At 42.0% G+C, this 25,548-nt stretch overlaps 2 protein-coding genes across 4 annotated transcripts in view; both read left to right on the forward strand.

The window, feature by feature from the left end:
- Window positions 1–21: 21 nt before the first annotated feature.
- Window positions 22–15,280, forward strand: LOC118392755 (galactose-3-O-sulfotransferase 2). The gene is made up of 7 exons (XM_035784778.1): window positions 22–364; window positions 1,772–1,891; window positions 8,219–8,369; window positions 8,487–8,633; window positions 12,169–12,289; window positions 12,589–12,791; window positions 14,555–15,280. Exons 1-7 carry the CDS (start codon window positions 342–344, stop codon window positions 15,278–15,280), a joined length of 1,491 nt encoding a protein of 496 aa, XP_035640671.1. The 5' UTR covers window positions 22–341.
- trappc14 (trafficking protein particle complex subunit 14) overlaps window positions 15,186–25,548 on the forward strand; it is a 35,459-nt gene continuing 25,096 nt past the window's right edge. For all 3 annotated transcript variants that reach the window (XR_008062832.1, XR_008062833.1, XM_035783907.2), the window contains exon 1: window positions 15,186–25,175. Coding sequence is in view for 1 of the 3 variants with exons in the window: in XM_035783907.2 (XP_035639800.1) it covers window positions 24,684–25,175 (492 nt within the window). In the remaining 2 variants the exon portion in view is untranslated. The remainder of the gene's footprint in view (window positions 25,176–25,548) is intronic.

Genomic DNA, 25,548 nt, shown 5'->3' on the forward strand with positions numbered 1-25,548 from the left:
CCCCTTTCTCTCCGTCCAAACCTATTTTATCCCAGAGCCCTGAAGGAGCCGTTAGCCAGGAGGGGAAAGGCGCAATAATAAAAGGGAATGCAGCTTGACAAAACAGCACTGTGAGGGCGTCACGTAGCAACCTACGGTAGCCTAAAATCGTAAAGCAAAACCTCCGGGATTTTATACAGAAGACAATATAATACTCGTTAATCTATAGCGATGGCTTGATTTGATCGGTGTGTTTTCGGTAAAGGCACGGCCAGGGCTCGTGCCTTCGAGATGCACGGTGGCTCCTGCTGCCGCCAATCGCTGCGACACGCCACGGAAACCGCAACCGGCCCGGTTCTATCATGGCTTTCAAACGGAGAGCGAGGTAAGAACACCGATTTTGTGTTCAGTCGAGACCGGGACGGGGCTTGCATTGCAATCCGAGACAGCAGCGGAATCGGACAAGGGAGGTTGATAGATACAAGGCTCTGAATTTCTCATTGAAACCGAAGCTGAGATTGATGCAGACAGACAGCGGTGGTTGTTTTATTACGGTCGGTCTACTGAAAGGAGAATCCCACCAAACTAAGGCCCCCGCGTTCGTGCGATGAGAATTCAGTTTATATAATTTGTAGCGGGGCGTTTCACAATGTAACTTATGTTAAGCATTTGCTTGGCTTGCTTGCTTGCAAGCAGGTGACTCCTCATCACCATGCTCACTTGAGTGACAAACTGAAATGCGTGATTTCGCTCTGTCTGTTACGATTCTGTGGTGTAGCTAGAAAGATTAATTTTCAATCAGCAGTGTGCTGTTCTTGTCTGTGGTTATTGCTTTCAGCTTCGCCTCCGCTCAGCCCGAAAAACCTTTGTGCTTGATTGAACATCTGGGAACATTGAAGTATATTTCCACCCACTATCTTCCTCTTTCTCATCATTTTATTATAACAATAAATCAATGCATTATAGCACACAGCAGAAGAGGTTATTACTGTGACACAAACATTACAGTGGGACAGTAGGCTAGAACTGTAGCAAGCTATCTAGCAGTACAATGCCTGTTACTGTTGTGGCTGAAAGAGTCATTGACAGGTTTGCACAGCACAGGGATATCGTTACAGTACCGCTAAAACCAATTCCTCCTATGATGACATATGATACTGCATTGAACCAGATACCCCTATTTAGACGTACTCTATAGGCCTACTTCCACTATTTTCAGGAACTGTACCCCTGCCAAGTAGAGGAAAGTAAACAAACACATCAATGAAGAGTGTAAGTAAATTGTGTGCACACACACGTGAAGTCATGAAATTCCTCTACCCTCTATAGACTTATTGTTTAGGTCAATTATTCCTTGTTCTGTTTACATACTGTGTTCGCTGACGTCATACTCGGAGAATGTTTCTCGCTGATACTGGTGCTTCTCACTGGTCATCACAACACTCAAGTCATAACCATCTTTCTGCCTCCCTCTATTTCCCTTCCTCCCTCTCTCCTTATTTCTCTGTCCCACTTCCACTCCCCTCTATCTCTCCTCCCTTGCTCTTTATACCCTCTCCCCTTCTCCTTCCTCTCCCGCCCCACTCTAGGAGGATGCGGCTGGGGCCTACGTGTCTCTGAACCTAACCCGTATATTAGTTTGGTGTGTTATATCATATTTGCTTGGTGACCCATGCAATTCTCTCTCTCTGTCTCTCTCACACACACACAAAGAGTATGCGGCTGGGGCACATGTGGCTCTGGACCATTAAATAAATAACAATAATATTTATAATTCTCTCCCTCTCCACAGGAGGATGCGGCTAGGGCTGGGGCGCTATCGGGTGGGGCCCATGTGGCTCTGGAAGGCCCTGCTGGTGTTCGTGGCCATCGCCTTCGCAGGACAGTTGCTGGGGGTCATCTTCAACAAAAGGTCAGAGGTCCTCCACCCTAGCATGGTCCCAGATCAGTTCCTGCTGTCTTTGCAAACTCCTGTTTGACAATGAGCGTTGGAGTTGGCAAGAAAGCGCAAACAGTTGTGGGATCAGGCTATAGCTACTCTGCAGCTCTTTGTAAAAACAACGTCTTTTTCTATTCTATTGTTCTTCAATAGAGAATAGAATCAACTTCCCTATCCCAGTCCATGACAAGTGTTTAACCAGTATAGGAACAACCAATACAGCAATATGTTGTGTTCAGTCAACTTTCACCTGCACCTTTTGCTATTTGCACCATTCTCTTTTTTTTCCATATTGCTTTCATCAGCAAAACAATTAAGAAGAAAAATACATTGTAGTAGCACCTACTTTATAGAGACTTATCTTGTCCTGTATGTTACGTCTTGGTTCATTAATAACCTCTAAAAGTCTAAGCTGTTGGGGGGGTTCTACTAAGCTAACATATGGAATTGTTTTAAGATGATCATACCAATCGATCATTTAGCTATATGATGTTTAATTTTTAGGACCCCTTTAACTATAAAACATATATATTTAAAAAATATTTAATGAAATATTGAATTTGTCCTTAACTACTATATCCATTGGAAACGCATTGAATAACACATTCATAAATGGCAAAAAAGACAGTCAAAAAAATAAATAATAAGGTATAAGGTTTTGAAGTGTCTGGTCAATATCCAGGACATTCAAGAAATATTTAAGTAATTTTTTCCCACATATTTACCCCTTATTTTGGTTGGCACAAAACTACCCCCATACTTCGATTAATTTGTATGGGTTACTTTCAGGCAAGTCCCATGACACTTTTTAATATTTATTTTATTTTATTGAACCTTTATTTAACCAGGCAAGTCAGTTAAGAACACATATTTTTATTTACAATGACGACCTACCAAAACACAAAAGGCCTCCTGCGGGGACGGGGGCCTGGGATTAAAAATGTAAAATAAAATAAAACGACGAGAGACACCACTACACTACATAAAGAGAGACCTAAGACAACAACATAGCATGGCAGCAACGCATGACAACACAACATGACAACAACATGGTAGCAACACAACATGGCAGCAGCATAACATGGTAGCAGCCCAAAACATGGTACAAACCTTATTGGGCACAGACAACAGCACAAAGGGCAAGAGGTAGAGACAACAATACATCACGCGAAGCAGTCACAACTGTCAGCAAGAGTGTCCATGATCGAGTCTCTGAATGAAGAGATGGAGATAAAACTGTCCAGTTTGAGTGTTTGTTGCAGCTCGTTCCAGTCGCTAGCTGCAGCGTACTGAAAAGAGGAGCAACTCAGGGATGTGTGTGTTTGGGGACCTTTAACAGAATGTGACTGTCAGAACGGGTGTTGTATGTGGAGGATGAGGGCTGCAGTATGTGTCTCAGGTAGGGGGGAGTGAGGCCTAAGAGGGTTTTATAAATAAGCATCAACCAGTGGATCTTGCGACAGAAAAACAGAGATGACCAGATTACAGAGGAGTATAGAGTGCAGTGATGGGTCCTATAAGGAGGATTGGTGGCAAATCTGATGGCTGAATGGTAAAGAGCATCTAGCCGCTCGAGAACACCCTTACCTACCGATCTATAAATTACGTCTCCATAATCTAGAATGGGTAGGATGGTCATCTGAATCAGGGTTAGTTTGGCAGCTGGGGTGAAAGAGGAGCGATTACGATAGAGGAAACCAAGTCTATATTTAACCTTAGCCTGCAGCTTTGATATGTGCTGAGAGAAGGACAGTGCCATACTCCCAAGTACTTCTATGCAGTGACTACCTCAATCTCTAAACCCCCGGAGGTAGTAATCACACATGTGGGGAGAGGGGCATTCTTCTTACCAAACCACATGACCTTTGTTTTGGTGGTGTTCAGAACAAGGTTAAAGGCAGAGAAAGCTTGTTGGACACTAAGAAAGCTTTGTTGTAGAGCGTTTAACATAAAATACGGAGAAGGGCTAGCTGAGTATAAGACTGTATCATCTGCATATAAATGGATAAGTGAGCTTCCTACTGGCTGAGCTATGTTGTTGATGTAAATTGAGAAGAGTGTGGGGCCTAGGATTGAGCCTTGGGGTACTCCCTAGGTGACAGGCAGTGGCTGAGACAGCAGATGTTCTGACCTTATACACTGCACTCTTTGCGAGAGGTAGTTTACAAACCAGACCAAAGACCCCTCAGAGACACCAATACTCCTTAGCCGGCCCACAAGAATGGAATGGTCTACCGTATCAAAAGCTTTGGTCAAGTCAATAAAAATAGCAGCACAACATTGCTTAGAATCAAGGGCAATGGTGACATGATTGAGGACCTTTAAGGTTGCAGGGACACATACATAACCTGAGCGCAAACCAGATTGCATACCAGAAGAATTACTACAGACATCAAGAAAGCCAGTCAGTTGGTTATTGACAAGTTTTTCCAACACTTTTGATAACCAGGGCAAAATAGAAATTGGCCTATAACAGTTACGATCAGCTTTATCTCCCCCTTTAAATAAAAAACACACCGTGGCTGCCTTCCAAGCAATTGGAACCTCCCCAGAGAGTAGAGACAGGTTAAAAAGTTCAGAGATAGGCTTGGTGATGGTAGGGGCAGAAACACTAAAGAAGAAAGGGTCTAATCCATCTGACCCAGATGTTTTTTGGGGGGGTCAAGTTTAACAAGCTCCTTTAGCACCTCAGACTCAGTGACCGCCTGCAGGGAGAAACTTTGTAGTGGTGTAGGGGATGAAGAGGGAGGAGCATCGGGGTAGTTGCATTAGAAGGGGTGGGAGATGAGGAAATGTTGGACGGGCAAGGAGGCATGGCTGAGTCAAATAGGAATCCTGACTTATTGAAGTGGTGATTAAAGAGCTCAGCCATGTGCTCCATGTCAGTAACAACCACATCATCAACATTAAGGGACATGGGCAGATGTGAGGAGGAGGGTTTATTCTCCAGGTCTTTAACCGTTTTACAGAACTTCTTGGGCTTAGACCCACAGAGAGAGACCTGCTCCTTAAAGTAACTAACTTTGGCCTCCTGGATAGCCTGAGTGCACTTATTTCTCATTTGACTGAACACGAGCCAGTCAGCCTGAGTATGCGTGTGCCGAGCCTTTCGCCAAATGGAATTCTTGAGGTGCAGTAACCTGTTTTTAATTCTAATTCTCTTTATGGTGGCATGTTTGTTAACAATACCACTGAAAATATGAAAAAATAAGGTCCAAGCGTCTTCGACAGAGGGGATCAAGCTGAATCTATTCCAATTTACAGAGACCAGGTCATGAAGGAAGGGTGGCTCATTAAAGTGTCTTAGCAAGCATCTATGACATCCGGACAGGTCCTTTCACTTAGCAGCCATTACGAAGACTGTAAAACAGTCATCACTAATGTCATTACAGAAAATACGTCAAGGAGAGTAGCCTTTTCTGGTTGTTTGGAGTGATACCTTGTGGGGTTGGTAGTAATCTGAGAAAGATTTAAGGAGTCCCATTGCTTTAGGACTTGGTCAGGTGGTTTAAGTATGTCCCAGTTTAGGTCACCTAGCAGGAAAAATTCAGAAGTAGTGTAAGGGGCCAGGAGAGAGCTTAGGGCAGGTAGGTTACAGGCCGGTGCTGATGGAGGACGATAACCACCAGCAACAGTCAACAAAGAGCTATTTGAAAGTTTAATGCTTGAAACCAGCAAATCAAATTGTTTGGGGACAGACTTGGTGGAGACAACCGAGCACTGAAGGTGTTCCTTGGTAAAGATTGCCACTCCACCAACTTCGGCAGATCTGTCTTGCTGAAAAAGGTTAGAACTAGAAAGGTTAACATTAGTGTTCAAAACACTCTCCCATAATCACAATTGATCCATTTTAGGTAGTGTTAACGTGCAGAAAACCCAGGCTTTTACGAGAGCAGAAATCAGTGAAGCAGATATCAGAGCACAAGTCAGAATTGGGGCTAGCAACAGTAGATGGGCCAGGGTGTATATGCACATTTCCAGATATCATCAGCAGTAATACAATCAAGGCACGGCAGAGGACAGGGATAGCTTTGCAGTGTTGAGTTATGACATTTGAATGTGCATTAGATGGCAACAAGATCATATTGTACAGCCATCTCATCAGGTAATATGAATATAAAGCCGGCGAGAGGTGGTAAGAATAGGATGGGAGGCCAAGAGTCCGCATAACCTATAGAGAGCCAGAGTCCCAAGTGTGGGAACAAACAGTCTGTCCCACGGTTGGGTAAACAAGCAGGTGCATAGTCATCAGCATGTAGGAGTCATGAGGCAAATAGCATAAAGCACAAGAAAAAAATATAACGACTTGGGGCTAGCCCATTGTAAGTTCAGTCACTCGCCCCAACAGTGCGTGTGTGCTGGAGTTGAGCGAAAGCTCGGGAGAGAGCGGGGAAGTGTGGCGGGGGTACCTATACCAGACAGGCCAGGGCAGACAGTGAACAGATCACCAGGTGGAATCCAAGCAGCAGTGTCCCATCCACATGGGATAAGCTATGTAGAAAATGCCAGCGGATGGTATCTGAACAGTGGGAGGGGGCTTCAAAGGCCTCTGGATTTGGGTGGGTAGGCTGTGAGACTCTCCTGCCATTGTTGGGCTCAAAGGCTTTGACACCTCTCACTTCACACCTCAGTGCCATTTGAAGTTGTATCTGTTCTGTCCTAGCAAGCTTGGTAGCCTTAACTGAGCATTATGGGGGTTGTAGAGCAAAACGGAGAACCCCATCATGTTCGTGAGAGTCTCATCTGTACATAAAGTTTGTAGGTCAAACCGTTTTGGACACTACAAGCGTTTTCGTGAGAAGACAGATTTCTTTGGATGTCTCATGGTCTGACAAAAACTGCTGTAGCTCGGCCACCTTCCATCATAGATGCGAAGGCTGAAATAGGCAAATGCGGTGGATTATCACGCAGCCCCATGCTAATTTTTTTTATGTAACTGTATTTAGAAAAAAGCATGCTATAAGTGACCTGGTCCGTGTTGTCTTTTAGAGTGACCCGGTCCGTGTTGTCTTCTAGAGTGACCCAACTGTTTGGATAGAGGTGTATCCAGTAAATAACTACAGTATTTATATGGGTCTATAAACTAGGGTACCAGTGAGGATTTCCTACACTGGACAACTTGTTACAGCTGTTGATAAGTCATTGATAATGATCTGCCAATTTATTTCATGTCATTACATTAAGATGGAAGGGGGATCATAGCTATATTCCATAAAATGTACGAGTTGATTTATATCATATATAATATATCATATATACCTACTAACTATTTGATACCAAGAAATTGGGGAGACAAAGGGGGGGTAAAAAAAAGGGGGTAAAGATGGGGACAAAGATCATACTGTTTGGAGAAATGTCCTCTGTTTAGACATAATGACCATCGTTATGTTTGGAGGAAAAAGGGGGAGGCTAGCAAGCCGAAGAACACCATCCCAACCGTGAAGCACAGGGGTGGCATTATCATGTTGCGGGGGTGCTTTGCTGCAGGAGGGACTGGTGCACTTCACAAAATAATTTTCCTCCATGAGGGAGGAAAATAATGTGGAAAAATTGAACAACATCTCAAGACATCAGTCAGGAAGTTAAAGCTTGGTCGCAAATGGGTCTTCCAAATGGACAATGACCCCAAGCATACTTCCAAAGTTGTGGCAAAATGGCTTAAGGACAACAAAGTCAAAGTATTGGAGTGGCCATCACAAAGCCCTGACCTCAATCCTATTGAATATTTGTGGGCATAACTGAACAAGCTTGTGCGAGCAAGGAGACCTACAAACCTGACTCAGTTACACCAGCTCTGTCAAGGGGAATGGGCCATAATTCACCCAACTTGTTGTTGGAAGCTTGTGCAAGGCTACCCGAAACATTTGACCCAAGTTAAACAATTCAAAGGCAATGCTTCCAAATACTAATTGAGCGTATTCTTAAAATAAAGTGGTGATTCTAACTGACCTAAGACAGGGAATTTTTACTTGGATTAAATGTCAGGAATTGTGAAAAACGGAGTTTAAATGTATTTGACTAAGGTGTATGTAAACTTCTGACTTCAGCTGTAAATTATACGATTGTATAGCATTGAGGTCCTTGAAAATTACAATTAAGTTCTTGAAACAGTCCTTGAATTTGACTTATCAATGTCTGTATGAACCCTGCTTAAAGAATGTATAGTCATATGCCTATGTTGTTGGATAGGCGGAGTTATGGGCCAATTTGCATACATTTACATTTATTATTCTCAGTGCACATGTGGAACTGCATAAAAATATTTTGAAATTATCATTTTTTCCCCCTCCCCTCATGTAGCCTCCAGCAGGACAGGTCGCGGTCGCTGTTCTCATCCGACGGCCAGGGCCCGCCTCTGGGCTCCTGTCGGCCCCACAGCCACGTCATGTTCCTGAAGACCCACAAGACAGCCAGCAGCACTGTTCTCAACATGCTTTACCGATACGGAGAGGTAGACTACTTCATCTTCCGTTTGGCTTTCCTCCAGTAAACTTATTTAGATGTTATATGGTACGATTTTGTTTGGCTCTTTGAAAGCAGCTTCAAATCTATAGTCTTGTTCTTCTAGGAGAGGGATCTGTTCTTCGCCCTGCCTCTGGGGTACCAGTTTGGCTACCCCCTCCCCTTCAACGCACACAGGGTCAAAGGTTATAGAGGGCCCCACGTGGCCGAGTTCAGCATTATGGGAAACCACATGCGCTTCAACAAACCAGAGGTAGGTGCTTTAGATTATTAATTGTGTATTTCTTTATTTTCTTCCAATGTGTATTTGTTGAGGTTTTTGAACAGCAAAAAAAAAACCTAACAAACAAACCCATTAACAGGGAAAGACACAAGGTCAGTTGTATTGTAATTTTTCCTATATTCATGTGTATGTGAGGACATTTTTTAAAATTCTATATTTACACGTTGGCATATTATTTATTGAGGAAATAAACAAAATCATAGGACAAAAGGGAGAAAAAAACGAATACAAACAGAATATTATTTTTTGGTGTGTTAGTTTAACACAGATTATTATTTTCATGGAGCTGATTATATATTTTGTAAGTTTGGCAGGTTCCCTTGTGATTTGTTAACTGCTTCTGTTGTTGGCAAAGAAAAGGACAGTGACAGTTGTATGGGTACGTTTCAACAGGATGGAGCAATTTAGCTACCAAAAGTATGTGGACACCTGCTCGTCGTACATCTCATTTGAAAATCATGGGCATTAATATATAGTTGGTCCCCCCTTTGCTGCTATAACAACCTCTACTCTTCTGGGAAGGCTTTCCACTAGATGTTGGAAAGGACTTCCATTTTGCCACAAGAGCAGTAGTGCATTTGTGAGGTTGGGTACTGATGTTGGGCGATTAGGCCTGGCTCGCAGTTGGCATTCCAATTCATCCCTAAGGTGTTCAATGGGGTTGAGGTCAGGGCTCTGTGCAGGCGAGTCAAGTTCTTCCACACCAATCTCGACAAACAATTTCTATATGGACCTAGCTTTGTGCACTGGGGCATTTTCATGCTGAAACAGAAAGGGCCTTCCCTAAACTGTTGCCACAAAATTGGAAGCATAGAAATATCTAGAAAGTCATTGTATGTTGTAGCATTAAGATTTCCCTTCATTAGAACTATGGGGCCTAGACCGAACCATGAAAAACAGCCTCGGACCATTTTCCCCCCTCCAACAAACTTTACGTTCTCCTGGTATCTGCCAAACCCAGATTCGTCTGTCGGATTGCCAGATGGTGAAACTCGGTAGTGAGTGTTGCAACCGAGGAAGATGATTTTGACGGCGGACCCCTTCTGTGAGCTTGTGTGGCCTACCACTTTGTGGCTGAGTCGTTGTTGCTCCTAGACGTTTCCACTTCACAATAACAGCACTTACAGTTGACCGGAGCAGCTCTAGCAGGGCAGAATTGGCAGGGCAAAATTTGACGAACTGACTTGTTGGAAAGGTGGCATCCTATGACGGCACCGCGTTTAAAGTCACTGAACTCATCAGTAAGGCCATTCTACTGCCAATGTTTGTCCTTGGAGATTGCATGACTGTGTGCTCGATTTTATACACCTGTCAGCAACGGGTGTGCCTGAAATAGTTGAATCCACTAATTTGAAGGGGTGTACTTTTGTATATATAGTGTATCTTAGAATCATCACTGTGTGTGTGTGTGTGTGTGTGTGTGTGTGTGTGTGTGTGTGTGTGTGTGTGTGTGTGTGTGTGTGTGTGTGTGTGTGTGTGTGTGTGTGTGTGTGTGTGTGTGTGTGTGTGTGTGTGTGTGTGATACTTGTTAGAAAACATCAAAGACTGGGTTTCAACTTCACAAACATTAGACTCATTGCACACACACACACACACACACACACACACACACACACACACACACACACACACACACACACACACACACACACACACACACACACACACACACACACACACACACACTCCTACTAGTCCTTCTAAAATATTTTCTTTATTTTCTTTAGGGGCTAGATCTGCTTTAATATTGCAGATACATTGTGGCATCTATCACTGTAATTGGCTGCATCATTTCCAATCCCCCATATACACTACCGTTCAAAGGTTTGGGGTCACTTGGAAATGTCCCTGTTTTTGAAAGAAATGCACATTTTTGTCCATTAAAATAACATGAAATTGATTAGAAATACAGTGTAGACATTGTTAATGTGGTAAATTACTATTGTAGCTGGAAACGGCAGATTTTTTATAGCATATCTACATAGGCGTACAGAGGCCCATTATCAGCAACCATCACTCCTGTGTTCCAATGGCACGTTGTGTTAGCTAATCCAAGTTTATCATTTTAAAAGGCAAATTCATCATTAGAAAACCTTTTGCAATTATGTTAGCACAGCTCAAATCTGTTGTTCTGATTAAAGAAGCAATAAAACTGGCCTTTTTAGACTAGTTGAGTATCTGGAGCATCAGCATTTGTGCGTTCGATTGCAGGCTCAAAATGGCCAAAAATAAAGAACTTTCTTCTGGAACTCGTCAGTCTATTCTTCTTCTGAGAAGTCATGGCTATTCCATGCGAGAAATTAATATAATTAAATAATTGCCAAGAAACTGAAGATTTCGTACAATGCTGTGTACTACTCCCTTCACAGAACAGTGCAAACTGGCTCTAACCAGAATAGAAAGAGGAGTGGGAGGTCCTCAACTGAGCAAGAGGAGTCGGAGGTCCACAACTGAGCAAGAGGACAAGTACATTAGAGTGTTTAGTTTGAGAAACAGATGCCTCACAAGTCCTCAACTGGCAGTGACCAAAAATAAAGATGCATATATATGGACAGTACCAAAACAAATTTCTTTGCAGCATAATTTGCAGAGCTGGGATGGTTGTATCCCCCATATATATAACATTGGTTGTAAAAATGTTGTATCGTAATTTAAATTGAAAATTTTGTATCAGTTCATAAACCATGTGCCATGGAAGCGGTACATCGACAATCTCTTCACAACAATTTTGCAATCTGTATGGCACAGCTGTCATTTTTTGGGGTCCTTAAATGACACTGGTATACTGTTTTTATCACACTTTCATTTAAACAATTTTAGTCTTTAATGCAGGGCTGACAGACAAGTTCCTTACTTTTCCCCCCTTCCACTTGCCTTTTCCACTTTTGCAGTAATGCTGCAATTAGTTGGTTGTAATTTTGGGTAGAGCAGACATTTCCATATATTTTTGTTAGCTGCATGTGTGACATAACTCCACCAGTCCTATTTTTGATATAATTCACAAGGATGATACTTTTGTTTGTTTTTTTATTCCCAAAATAATGTTTATCTTATAATTTAGTATATTTGAGTTTAACCATATTGTTGTAATATGTGTTCTGTCTTTCCTGGTGGATTAAACTGAAATTGCCACCAATTTTCTATGGCTTGTTTTAAAAATAGCGATATTTTGGAGATTATTTCATTTTCAAATAACCGCAGGTGAGAGGTTGTAATAAAGGCCTTCTAAAACATTAGATAAAGTGCCACGCTGTCCCCGATGAAGTAAAGGCATTATACTGCAATGAAGAGAAGAGTGTGCGTCACCTAACTTCATATTTTTATATCCATTCTTTAGTTCATTATTACATTTTTTTACATCCAATCAAACAGCTTTCAATGTTTTTAATTATACGGTGTACTGGGTCATTTCAAGTCATTCAAACAGTTTGACTATGGCCTCCATCACTTGTTTTCTTTCCCCATGACCTTTGGCCCTCTGACCTCTTCTTCTGTGGTCCTCCAGGTAGAGAAGGTGATGCCAGTGGACACCTTTTACTTCTCTATCATGCGCGACCCTGTAGCGCTGGCCGAGTCGTCCTATGCCTATTACAAAGCTGTCGCCCCCGCCTTCAAGAAGGCCAAAGGTACATAATGTAGCCATTCTATTCCACTGCTTAATGCTCATGTGTGTCTGCTATTCTGTTACTTTTTGGGCACAGGTTAAGCCTAGTCCAGTACTCAAAAGCACTTTCATTGGAGATTCTCCATTGAGCATGCATTTTTAATTCAGGAGTAGGCTTAATCTGTGTCTGGGGAATCCGTTTTTTTTATCTACATTGAGGTTGTATGCTGCAAAATGAATTGCCTCATTGAGGTCAAAGTTTTCTTAATCTAATTGTAATGTAATCTCTAATCTAATTTGAACCTTAATCTAATCTGACAGGCCTGGGAGACTTCGCCGACAACCCCAGGAAATACTACGACCCCCGTCTCCGTAACAACCACTACGCCCGCAACCTGCTCTGGTTCGACTTCGGCCTGGACCACAACGCCAACTTCTCGACCACACTGGCCCGAAGAGGCGAGGCGGCCGTCCGACGCGCCTTCAAACTCATCCTGGTCTCTGAGCACTTTGACCAATCCATGGTACATATACTATTATAATATATAGTAATATATGCCATTTTGCAGACTATTTTAGCTTTTATCCATAGGTGGCCCTTATCCCAGATCAGCACTCTTTCTAATTATTTTATTTAACCTTGATTTAACTAGGCAAGTCAGTTAAGAACAAATTCTTATTTACAATGATGGTCTACCAAAATGCAAAAGGCCTCCTGCGGGGACTGGGGCTGGGATTCAAAAAATATAATATAGGACAAATCACACATCACTACAAGAGAGACACCATAACACTACATAAAGAGAGACCTAAAGACAACAACATAGCATGTGTTGCTGCCATGCTAACACAGCATGGTAGCAACACCACATGGCAGCAGCACAACATGGTAGCAGCACAAAACATGGTACACACATTATTGGGCACAGACAACAGCACAAAGGGCAAGAAGGTAGAGACAACAATACATGATGCGAAGCAGCCACAACTGTCTCGAAGAGTGTGCATGATTGACTCTTTGAATGACGAGATAAAACTGTCCTGTTTGAGTGGTTTTTGCAGCTCGTTCCAGGTGCATTGGTGGCAAATCTGATGGCCTAATGGTAAAGAACATCTAGCCGCTCGAGAGCACCCTTACCTGCCGACCTATAAATTATGTCTCCGTAATCTAACATGGGTAGGATGATCATCTGAAACAGTGTTAATTTGGCAGCTGGGGTGAAAGAGGAGCGATTACGATAGAGGAAACCAAGTCTAGATTTAACCTTAGCCTGAAGTTTTGATATGTGCTGAGAGAAGGACAGTGTACCATCTAGCCATACTCCCAAGTACTTGTATGAGGTGACTACCTCAATCTCTAAACCCCCAGAGGTAGTAATCACACCTGTGGGGAGAGGGGCATTCTTCTTACCAAACCACATGACCTTTGTTTTGGCGGTGTTCAGAACAAGGTTAAAGGCAGAGAAAGCTTGTTGGACACTAAGAAAGCTTTGTTGTAAGAGCGTTTAACATAAGATACGGAGAAGGGCTAGCTGAGTATAAGACTGTATCATCTGCATATAAATGGATAAGTGAGCTTCCTACTGGCTGAGCTATGTTGATGTAAATTGAGAAGAGCGTGGGGCCTAGGATCGGGCCTTGGGTTATTCCCTTGGTGAAAGGCAGTGGCTGAGACAGCAGATGTTCTGACTTTATACGCTGCACTCTTTGAGAGAGGTAGTTAGCAAACCAGTACAAAGACCACTCAAAAGACACCAATACTCCTTAGCCGGCCGACAAGAATGGAATGGCCTACCGTATCAAAAGCTTTGGCCAAGTCAATAAAAATAGCAGCACAACATTGCTTAGAATCAAGGGCAATGGTGACATAATTTAGGACCTTTAAGGTTGCAGTGACACATCTATAACCCTAGCTCTTGCTCTGAGACCCTTTATAAATACAGGCCCTGGGTTCAGTTTTTCCTTTTAGATAACAGCAGATAATATTACATTCACAGGACAAGGTGGACCTGTTCCTAGATCAGCACTCTTTTTCCTATGCTTTATGAATACAGGTCCTGGGGCCATATGTATCAAGAGTTTCAGCCTAGGATTGTTGATCTAGGATACATTTTGCCTGACTGAATAAGATTATCTGATTCAAAATCAGCACTCTTTCTCTGAGAAGCTTTATGAATGTGCTGACCTAGGATATGTTTTGCCTTTTCGATACAGTTAATAAGATTTAATGGACAAGGTGTACCTGATCCCAGATCAGCACTCTCTTACCTACACTTTATGAATACAGGTCCTGCTGCGCCACGCCCTCTGCTGGCCGCTGGACGCCATCGTCTCCTTCAGTCTCAACGCCCGCCAGCAGAAGCCCAGCGGAGGCAGCTCCTGGGTGGGTAAAGTGGCTGCTGCGCAGCCCCCCGCCCTGGCTCTAACAGACGACCAACGTCTAAAGCTCCGCGAGTGGAACGCCCTGGACTGGCACCTCTACCAGGCCTTCAACCGCTCCTTCTGGAACGAGGTGGATCACTTTGGGAGAATTAGGATGGACCAGGAGGTCGCTCTTCTCCGTACCCGCCGGGATGTGCTGGCCCGGGCCTGCCTGAGGGACGGCGGGAGACCTGTGGAGGCCAGCCGCATCCGCGACAAGACCATCAGGCCCTTCCAGAGCGGCTTGGTGAAGATCCTGGGATATGAGCTCCAGCCTGGGCTGGAAAACGCTACTCATCAGTCCTGTCTGAGGATGATCAGGCCAGAGATCCAGTATAAGGACCTGCTGGATGCCAGGCAGTTCCCCAGGGCTGCTCCCCAGGCTGCCCAAGCCCAGGCCCCGGCTATCCCTGCTGGGGGAGCCTACTTGAGGAAAGACCCTTCTTCCCAACTCAGGACAGGAGAGCTGGGGGTGGGGGAAGGACGAGGGGGGACGGGGGAGGACAGGAGTCGGTTATCTCATAGTAATAATAATAATAATAACCAGACATTGCTACGAGGAGGAGGAGGAGGGAAAGGGAAGATAAAATAGTTTTCCATCCAGAATTCACTGCCTTGACAGAATGCTGACTGAGCCTGTGTACATTTACATTTACATTTAAGTCATTTAGCAGACGCTCTTACTCATGCACTCGTTGAGTATTCTATTACTAAAGTACTCAATAGACTTGTTGGAAATAAATACCCATTCTCCCTCCAACCCACCTCTACTGTACATTCTCTCCTGGCTGAACTTTGGACTGGTTATGACTCTATTTCTTGTTCATACGGACTTTATGATTGCTGTGCATGTGTTTTAATGGGACTTGAAATGGAATTGCATTGCAATTAAGTGGGCCAGATGTCGTTCAAAAATTCTGCTTCTCTGATCGAGAAAGAAAGTTAGATTTGGTGGTCCAACTGCTACGTTCAACATACAGTGAGGGGAAAAAGTATTTGATCCCCTGCTGATTTTGTACGTTTGCCCACTGACAAAGAAATGATCCGTCTATAATTTTAATGGTAGGTATATTTGAAAAGTGAAAGACAGAATAACAACAACAAAATCCAGAAAAACACATGTCAAAAATGTTATACATTTATTTGCATTTTAATGAGGGAAATAAGTATTTGACCCATCTGCAAAACATGACTTAGTACTTGGTGGCAAAACCCTTGTTGGCAATCACAGAGGTCAGACGTTTCTTGTAGTTGGCCCCCAGGTTTGCACACATCTCAGGAGGGATTTTGTCCCACTCCTCTTTGCAGATCTTCTCCAAGTCATTAAGGTTTCGAGGCTGACGTTTGGCAACTCGAACCTTCAGCTCCCTCCACAGATTTTCTATGGAATTAAGGTCTGGAGACTGGCTAGGCCACTCCAGGACCTTAATGTGCTTCTTCTTGAGCCACTAATTTGTTGCCTTGGCCATGTGTTTTGGGTCATCGTCATGCTGGAATATCCATCCATGACCCATTTTCAATGCCCTGGCTGAGGGAAGGAAGTTCTCACCCAAGATTTGACGGTACATGGCTCCGTCCATCGTCCCTTTGATGCGGTGAAGTTGTCCTGTCCCTTTAGCAGAAAAACACCCCCAAAGCATAATGTTTCCACCTCCATGTTTGACGGTGGGGATGGTGTTCTTGGGGTCATAGGCAGCATTCCTTCTCCTCCAAACATGGTGAGTTGAGTTGATGCCAAAGAGCTCTGTTTTGGTCTCATCTGACCACAACACTTTCACCCAGTTGTCCTCTGAATCATTCAGACGGGCATGTATTTGTGCTTTCTTGAGCAGGGGGACCTTGTGGGCGCTGCAGGATTTCAGTCCTTCACGGCGTAGTGTGTTACCAATTGTTTTCTTGGTGACTATGGTCCCAGCTGCCTTGAGATCATTGACAAGATCCTCCCATGTAGTTCTGGGCTGATTCCTCACCGTTCTCATGATCATTGCAACTCCACGAGGTGAGATCTTGCATGGAGCCCCAGGCCGAGGGAGATTGACAGTTCTTTTGTGTTTCTTCCATTTGCGAATAATCGCACCAACTGTTGTCACCTTCTCACCAAGCTGCTTGGCGATGGTCTTGTAGCCCATTCCAGCCTTGTGTAGGTCTACAATCTTGTCCCTGACATCCTTGGAGAGCTCTTTGGTCTTTGCCATGGTGGAGAGTTTGGAATCTGATTGGTTGATTGATTCTGTGGACAGGTGTCTTTTATACAGGTAACAAGCTGAGATTAGGAGCACTCCTTTAAGAGTGTGCTCCTAATCTCAGCTTGTTATCTGTATAAAAGACACCTGGGAGCCAGAAATCTTTCTAATTGAGAGGGGGTCAAATACTTATTTCCTTCATTAAAATGCAAATCAATTTATAACATTTTTGACATGTGTTTTTCTGGATATTTTTGTTGTTATTCTGTCTCTCACTGTTCAAATAAACCTACCATTGAAATTATAGACGGATACAAAATCAGCAGGGGATCAAATACTTTCCCCCCTCACTGTCGTCTCCTGCACGATCAAAAACTCAGCCTATCAGTTTTAGTTTTTTGAAAAATAACTAGGCTATTACCTTTCTTGAACGCTAACACAGACGGCATATATGATATGACAGCAGCCAGGCAGCCAGCCATAGCCACATACTGGGAGAGGAATGATTCCCACCTGATGTGAGTTGCATGTTCTGACTGAGAATAGGAATGGAATCCATCGCTTTGAACACACTGTGTCCGGAGTAAAAAATGTAGTCCATTATGGCTGGAATGCAACGAAAGCATCAATATCAAACACATGATACTGTTCTATTCATTCCATTCCAGCTATTACAATGAGCCTGTCCTCCAATTTAAAGCGACACCAGCCTCCACTGATACGAAGCCAGCATTGGAGAGCAGTGAGTCTCAGAATAGGCTTAACTGTGATGTCTCCAAGGTGGGACTTAGGAGCGAAAACTCTTAAGTTAACACATGGTACTTTGATGAGGACCGAAGTGTACAGCAGTAATGTACTGTATCTGAACTGAAGCACTGTGGTTGAATGGATAGCTAGCATGTCTGACTTTGAACCTTTTTAGTGTGGCTTTCAATAGATATAGTAATATTGGATACACAGTATTTCCCTGACTCAATGCGGGTGTTAAATGCGAGCTACACAGCAAATGGGCCAGTGTTCCCGAGTGTTGATTTTTCAGTGTAACATTTCTAGTGTTGATTCCGGTGTTAAATTAAAACTATTTGGTGTAATTGAACCCCAGTGTTGGTGTTAATAACCAGTATTAAACTAAAACAACGTCCATTATTATCATATTTCTGATATCTTTGTCTTCCCAACCCGGCAGTCATTCTCAATGCAGGTTGCAGGTCAATAAGAATTTAAAATGTTGCATATACCCAGTCTGTCTGGATTCCAATAGGAATTACTCATCACTTTGCAAGCCATCATCTTAATGTGACTTGCAGGCCTGAAAACCACGAGTTTCAGGCCACTGTATTGGGCTAAAACAAGGCCCTCAAAATAAAGCCTTATTAAAAACTTGTTGTATTGTGTTAAATAATACAATTTTAATCTTCACATTTTCGCTTTGGATCTCACTAAATGGATGAATGCAACAACCATGTCTCTGTCACAAACAATTACAGTTATAGGCAAGGTACTCTGGGAAATATGGAAATAAGGCTGTACACTAAGCAGTGTGCTAATTTAACACTGAAAAGTGTGGACCCGCATAGACACTGGACCAGTGGCCTCACATTAATTAGTGGATTTGAGGGTTATGCTATCATTCAAATGAAAGCCAACCTCAATGTGAGGTGGTGATTCACTGAAATTGTCCAGTCCAAATAGTGCTGTTTACTTTTCCTTATTGGCCAATGGCCATCTACCGAAATAAACGTTATCAATAAAGTTGATAAATGGCTGTGAAAAGTTGCCATCTATCGACATATATGTAGTATACCCATGTTCATTGAGGTTTGTCTGTTAGAAAAGCACAGACAGTACATGTCTCTGCGGTTGTTGTCCCATTTCCATTGATTTCAAAACAATATCGATGTGAGCGATTAATTTGCGCTTGATATTGAGTACAGTAAAACAAGCTAATCAATTCCAATCTTGAGAACAAGATTGGTAAATGTTGGTCTGTGTGCAGTTCATAAGGTACTTATTTAGCAGTCATCTGAACACATGTGTGACACATATGTAGGGAGTAACTTTTATGTATTGGTCTTCAAAATATCACAATGTATTTCAACATATTGATTAAACCAGTTTGGCCATGAGTCAAAAAGCCATGACAACAGGAAGCTGCAACAGTATAATTTTAAATGTATGTTTTTAGGAATATAAATGGTACTTTTAACATTATTTTTCAGGATTATACATTGTCAGGTAAAAGCAATTAAATGAGCCCAAAAACATGCTATGATTTATTGATTTTGATGATATTAGTGGAATTGTGAATACATATACTAAATACATACATACATCATGTGTGTACATACATTGGCGTGCAAAAATATGGCCTTTTTCCTATTTTGTTGCCTTACAACCTGTAATTAAAAATAGATTTTGGGGGGGTTGTATCATTTCATTTACACAACATGCCGACCACTTTGAAGATGCAAAATATGTTTTATTGTGAAACAAACAAGAAATAAGACAAACAAATGAATATTTGAGCGTGCATAACTATTCACCCACCCCAAAGTCAATACTTTGTAGAGACACCTTTTGCAGCAATTACTGATGCAAGTCTCTTGGGGTATGTCTCCTTAAGCTCGGCACATCTAGCCACTGGGATTTTTGCCCATTCTTCAAGGCAAAACTGTTCCAGCTCCTTCAAGTTAAGTCACTTCACAGATTCTCAATTGGATTGACTAGGCCATTCCAAGGCATTTAAATGTTTCCCCTTAAACCACTTGAGTGTTGCTTCAGCAGTATGTTTAGGGTCATTGTCCTGCTGGTAGGTGAACCTCCATCCCAGTCTCAAATCTCTAGAAGACTGAAACAAGTATCCCTCAAGAATTTCCCTGTATTTAGTGCCATCCATTATTCCTTTAATTCTAACCAGTTTCCCAGTCCCTGCCGATGAAAAACATCCCCACAGGGATGGGGATGCTGTTCTCGGGATGATGAGAGGTGTTGGGTTTGCACCAGACATAGTGTTTTCCTGATGGTCAAAAAGCTCAATTTTAGTCTCATCTGACCAGAGTACCTTCTTCCATATGTTTGGGGAGTCTCCCACATGCCTTTTGGCGAACACCAAACGTGTTTTCTTATTCTTTTCTTTAAGCAATAGCTTTTTTTCTGGACACTCTTCTGTAAAGCCCAGCTCCGTGGAGTGTATGCCTTAAAGGTGTCCAATGGACAGATACTCCAATCTCCACTGTGGAGCTTTGCAGCTCATTCAGAGTTATCTTTGGTCTCTTTGTTGCCTGTCTGATTAATGCCCTCCTTGCCTGGTCTGTGAGTTTTGGAGGGTGGCCCTCTCTTGACAGGTTTGTTATGGTGCCATATTCTTTCAGTTTCATATCAGTTTCTGATATTTTTTAATAACCAAACCCTGATCTGTACTTCTCCACAACTTTGTCCCTGACCTGTTTGGAGAGCTCCTTGGTCTTCATGGTGCCGCTTGGTTGGTGGTGCCCCTTGCTTAGTGGTGTTGCAGACTTTGGGGCCATTCAGAACAGGTGTATTAAATACTATTTTGTGTCCATTACATGAAATCCAAATAAAAAATCTATTTAAATTACAGGTTGTAATGCAACAAAATAGGAAAAACACCAAGGAGGATGAATACTTTTGCAAGGCACTGTACATATAGAGTACATTTAACACACAGATACTTGCGCTCGTACACACGCACACACTGTACTCCGTCATGCTTGACAGCTTAAGTGTGAGTCATGGAAGCTCATTGAAAGGCACTCTCACAGGTCCCAGTGGTCCAGCCAGCCATGCAGCGCAAGTGGTGTCTGGTGACCATGGAGCGCATATAAAGTTACGTCATATGCTGTTGTGGAAATGAATGGTAGCCCGGGCCATATGTATCAAGCGTCGCTAAGTGTTTTATCATTTAGATCATACTTAATCAGATCATTGTGGACAGGGAGGACCTGAACCTAGATCAGCACTCCTACTCTGAGACTAGATAAATACGGGCCCAGATCTGTCTCTGCTATCTAGCCAGTCCTATGATCGTAACTCACAAACATAGGAGTTGGCTGTACAGCACAAATTGATCTGGGACCAGGCAATAGCAATGCCTCTAAGTACCAGGATGTCAATATTGATTAAATATAATAATCAATAATCAGTGTAAAACGTGTACACAAAGGTACAAATGTCTTTGGCAGAACAAGCTGTGATTTTTGTAGAGAATCTGTGACTGTCTGGAAATTTCTACGTAATCTTTTAAACAATATCGGTGGTGTCTATGGCTAACAACATGTATGAACAAAATAGGCCCATGTTCAGTAGAAAACTGAAGAAATTGTCTTGAAATGGAGGAGGCACTACCAGAACTTGTCCAATGAAAACACAAATGTCCGTTTCAAAATGTTTTCTGTTTTCATGCCCAGGGAATAACTGAAATATGTTTTAAAATGTATTTTAACTGTTTGATTCAAAACGTGCATAGAATGTGGAAGTTAAAACAACTGCTATCTCTTTCACTGTGTCTATCTATCTGCATTTTCTATGTTTTACATCCTTATGAACTACAGTTATGGCGTGTGTATTAACCTAGAGCCCATTTCGCGGCCTCCATGTTTGTTTATTTTTTGTAGTTTTTGAATGTCTTGATCAAGAGTCAAGAGATGGAGGTTTTAACAGAAAAAGAAGATGTTGATTGTTCAAGAACATGTAATCATTTTCAACATGTTACAAAATCCATTACAAACTCAATTAAATGTACCATCCAGGAACAACAACCATTTCACAAACAAACAAACACTAATAAAACAGCTATTTCTTGCCTTAGAAAACAGTACATTTCGGAAAAAGGGCTTTAAATCGATAGCTTGCTGTATTTATCGTTACTTTTAAAAAATATTGTTGTATATATTGTATTTATTTTAAGGTAAATAGTGTTTTAAAAATTGACTGGAATTCACTGTTTGTTCATTTTTTGTTTATAAAAAACATTCAAGAGCCAACGGAAACATACACACATTGATACACCATTTAATTATGTTGATTATCCCAATTATTATTACACATTAATACAAAAACACAAAACATTTATGGTACTTGACCCAAGTTACTACAAGTTTATGAAATATTTATGCATTAAAAGAATGGCAGGAATGCAACTACACACACACACAGTGGTGGAAAAAGTATTCAATTGTAATTGAAAATAAAAGTGAAAGTCACCCAATACAATACTACTTGACTAAAAGTCTAAAAGTATTTGGTTTTTAAATATAAATACAAAAGTAAATGTAATTGCTAAAATATACAGTACCAGTCAAAAGTTTGCACACCCCTACTCATTCAAGGGTTTATCTTTGTTTTTACTATTTTCTACATTGTAGAATAATAGTGAAGACACCAACTATGAAATAACATATGGAATCATGTAGTAACCAAAAAAGCAAAAAAGATTTTATATTTGAGGTTCTTCAAAGTAGCCACCCTTTTCCTTGATGACAGCTTTGCACACTCTTGGCATTCTCTCAACCAGCTTCACCTGGTAAAAGTGTCACACCCTGCTCTGTTTCACCTGTCTTTTGGCTTGGCTCCACCCCCCTCCAGGTGTCGCACATCTTCCCCTATTATCCCCTGTGCATTTATACCTATGTTCTCTGTTTGCCTGTTGCCAGTTTGTCTTGTCCCGTCAAGCCTACCAGCGTGTTTTTCAGAACAGCAGGCAGGCTTACGCCTGTTTCCTTGAGCCTGTTTTCTAGTTTTCCTGGTTTTTGATCATTTTGCCTGCCCTGAGCCTGCCTGCAGTTCTGTACCATTTGCCTCTGCCCTGGATTACTGACCTCTGCCTGCCCCCGACCCGGAGCCTGCCGCTCTGTACCTTATGAACTCTGCCCTGGACTACCAACCCCTGCCAACCACATTTCCTGTTTTTTTCATGGATATCCAGGGGTACACTCCAACACTCAAACATCATTTACAAACTAAAAATTTGTGTTTAGCGAGTCCCCCAGATCAGAGGCAGTAGAGATGACCAGGGATGTTCTCTTGATAAGTGTGTGAATAGGACCATTTTCCTGTCCTGCTAAACATTCAAAATGTAATGATTACTTTTGGGTGTCAGGGAAAATGTATGGAATGTAAGTGAAGTAAAAGTATAGAAAGGTTTACAAAAAAGTTGTACTTTAAAATATTTTTACTTTAGTACTTTACACCACTGCACACACACACAAACACACACATACAATGCACATTACAAGCAGTGCACACATTTATATACTGACAATATTGTAAGAAAGTTTCATTGTGTTGCTCAAAACATGTTACAAATAGAACTGATGGGATTGCTACTTTTAAGTAGCTTTGGAGGCAGGCAGCTCTGCCTGCCAGACTGATGTTTAACCAACTCTGGATTGAGTAGGTTAAACATCATCCTTGGAGGCTGAGCTGCCTCACAGGCTAGTCTGAAGACATATTTCTCGCTTGTGCGGATTGCTATAGTACTGTGATAATAATACTTTTCTGTTGACCTCTCCACTATTGACTTGGTGGGATTATTGACTTAATTCTGTTTGAGAATGAATGGTACTGTACACTACTGAAATAAAGGGTTCTTGTCTCATGTCGAGTTGAAGCATACTCACCTGGAATCATGGAATCTTCTTTTCTCTTTTTTCATTTTTTTTCTCTCACTGCCATTCAAAAAAACATTAAATGGGCATCATTCTTGAAAGTGGAATAAGGTCTTGAAACATTGAAATGTAAACTTAAATACATTGTCCCTCCACCATTGAGTATTATTGATTGAATTGATATCATTATGATTTAATACATTTGTATGGGTAAACCAAGGAAATATTTCCTAGGGTAAACCCAGGGAATACAAAAGTACTTCTCTAAGCCTAAAATGTATTTTTTTTTAAACATAACATTTAAACTGGATTGATAGGAATTGTATTCTCATTTAAATTGGGACTATTCTACCATACTTGAGAGCATACATTTAGCAGACATCGAAGGTAATATTTCAGCAAAACATATTTATTGTATCACTATCTTTTTTCTTACTTGAAGTCGTTTATACTTGGTTTGAAAGCTTGGTATTTGTCTGTGTGCATGTCTGTGTGCATTCATTCATAGTTTGTTTTTTAATTGTATGAAATAAAAGCAAATATTTCCTGACCAAAGCTTTTGTCTGTGATCCTAGTGTGGCTTTGAGTGGCATATCTATTTAAGATTTAAATAGACATTTCAAATCTCTCTAGCCTTTGTTGCAAATTGATCACATTATTACGTTTTACAGTGGGATTAATGGGATTTTCAACTCACAAAATCAAGTGTTATTTCCTTCATTGTCAAACAAGCTCACAGTTTTTAATAATACATTAACTATTTAGCTACGTTGACGTAGGGTGAAAAACAAATTCAAATGTATTGGGGGGTTATTTGGGTCTACCTGAATGGTGAGAGAAAGGCTTGCTATCTGGGCCTCTGTTAATTAATTCCAATTATCAGCAGTTGAATACTCCTGCCTAGTTTAAAAATGCAGCTCTTTTTCTCTGTGGTCGACTAGTTGTACTGGAGTGCACAGCGCTGCTATGCTGCACAGTGAAAGCGTCAGTCGCAGGTTCACCGACTGATGATGGACACAGTGAATTGGATTTTAAATGTTTATTATTATAGAGATATTTGTAAAAATAGGCCAACTATCGATGCTGGTCATACACTAAGAATATTAACCCCCGAGTTGGTTTTGAATAGTATTAGCTCGCGTGATTGTATAGCAAGCTATCAACAGGATACATAATCTAGCTAGCCATGGTTCTAATGATGGAATCGCAATGCGAGTATTTTATGTATTTCCCTGCGGTTCCCATCACGGACCTGTCGGACCCGTCAAAATACCGAACTCTCCCCCGGCGCAGTCACCTCTACCTCGGCGAAACGGTACAGTTCTTGCTAGTCCTGCGGTCCAGAGATGGAGCGTCGGCCTCGAGCGGGACAAAGGGAAGCGAGTCAGGTGACAGCGGTACCCGGGCTTGGAAGGAGCTGGTACGGTCCCTCTCCGCTGTAGCAAGTGTCTGCCCCGGAGAGAGCCGACATCGCTCCCAACTTCACCCCCACGAGTTCCAGAGAAGCTACAGCGACGACTGTGTAGACGAGGATCCAGACGACGTTGACTTTGAAGCGGGAACAGTCCACACAGCCAGAAGGGAGTCAAGGAGCCGAGGTTTCAGAGAATGCAAGCCGCTTCTCATACACAATAATACGGGGCGTGATGGACGGCAGTATCGGCGCGCACCGGTTCAGGTAATATGAAAGTATGAATGACAGTAGTCATAATTGGAGGGAACAATGGCACAATGATTGGACTATACTCATAACAACTAGTTAATACCGTATTGAGTGTTATAATAGGCTACTTGTACACCTGCTGTGTAAAATAGGAAGTGCTGACATTTCCTGAGCATATAAGAAAGTGCAACGCTCGTGCAGCAGAAGTACAAATGTAAACCACAAGTCAACCAGACCTTTTTTTTAAACTTCCTGTAAGCACTGACCTATGACAGTTGGAACAAGCCAAAATACTGTTTGACAGTAGAACTGGGTTCAAATACTTTTTGGAATCATTTCAAATAACCTACTTGGTGCTTGATTGAGCATGCCTGTTGCAATGGAACAA

The sequence above is a fragment of the Oncorhynchus keta genome, chromosome 13 (assembly GCF_023373465.1).
Source record: "Oncorhynchus keta strain PuntledgeMale-10-30-2019 chromosome 13, Oket_V2, whole genome shotgun sequence".
In the NCBI taxonomy this organism is placed as follows: Eukaryota; Metazoa; Chordata; class Actinopteri; order Salmoniformes; family Salmonidae; genus Oncorhynchus; species Oncorhynchus keta.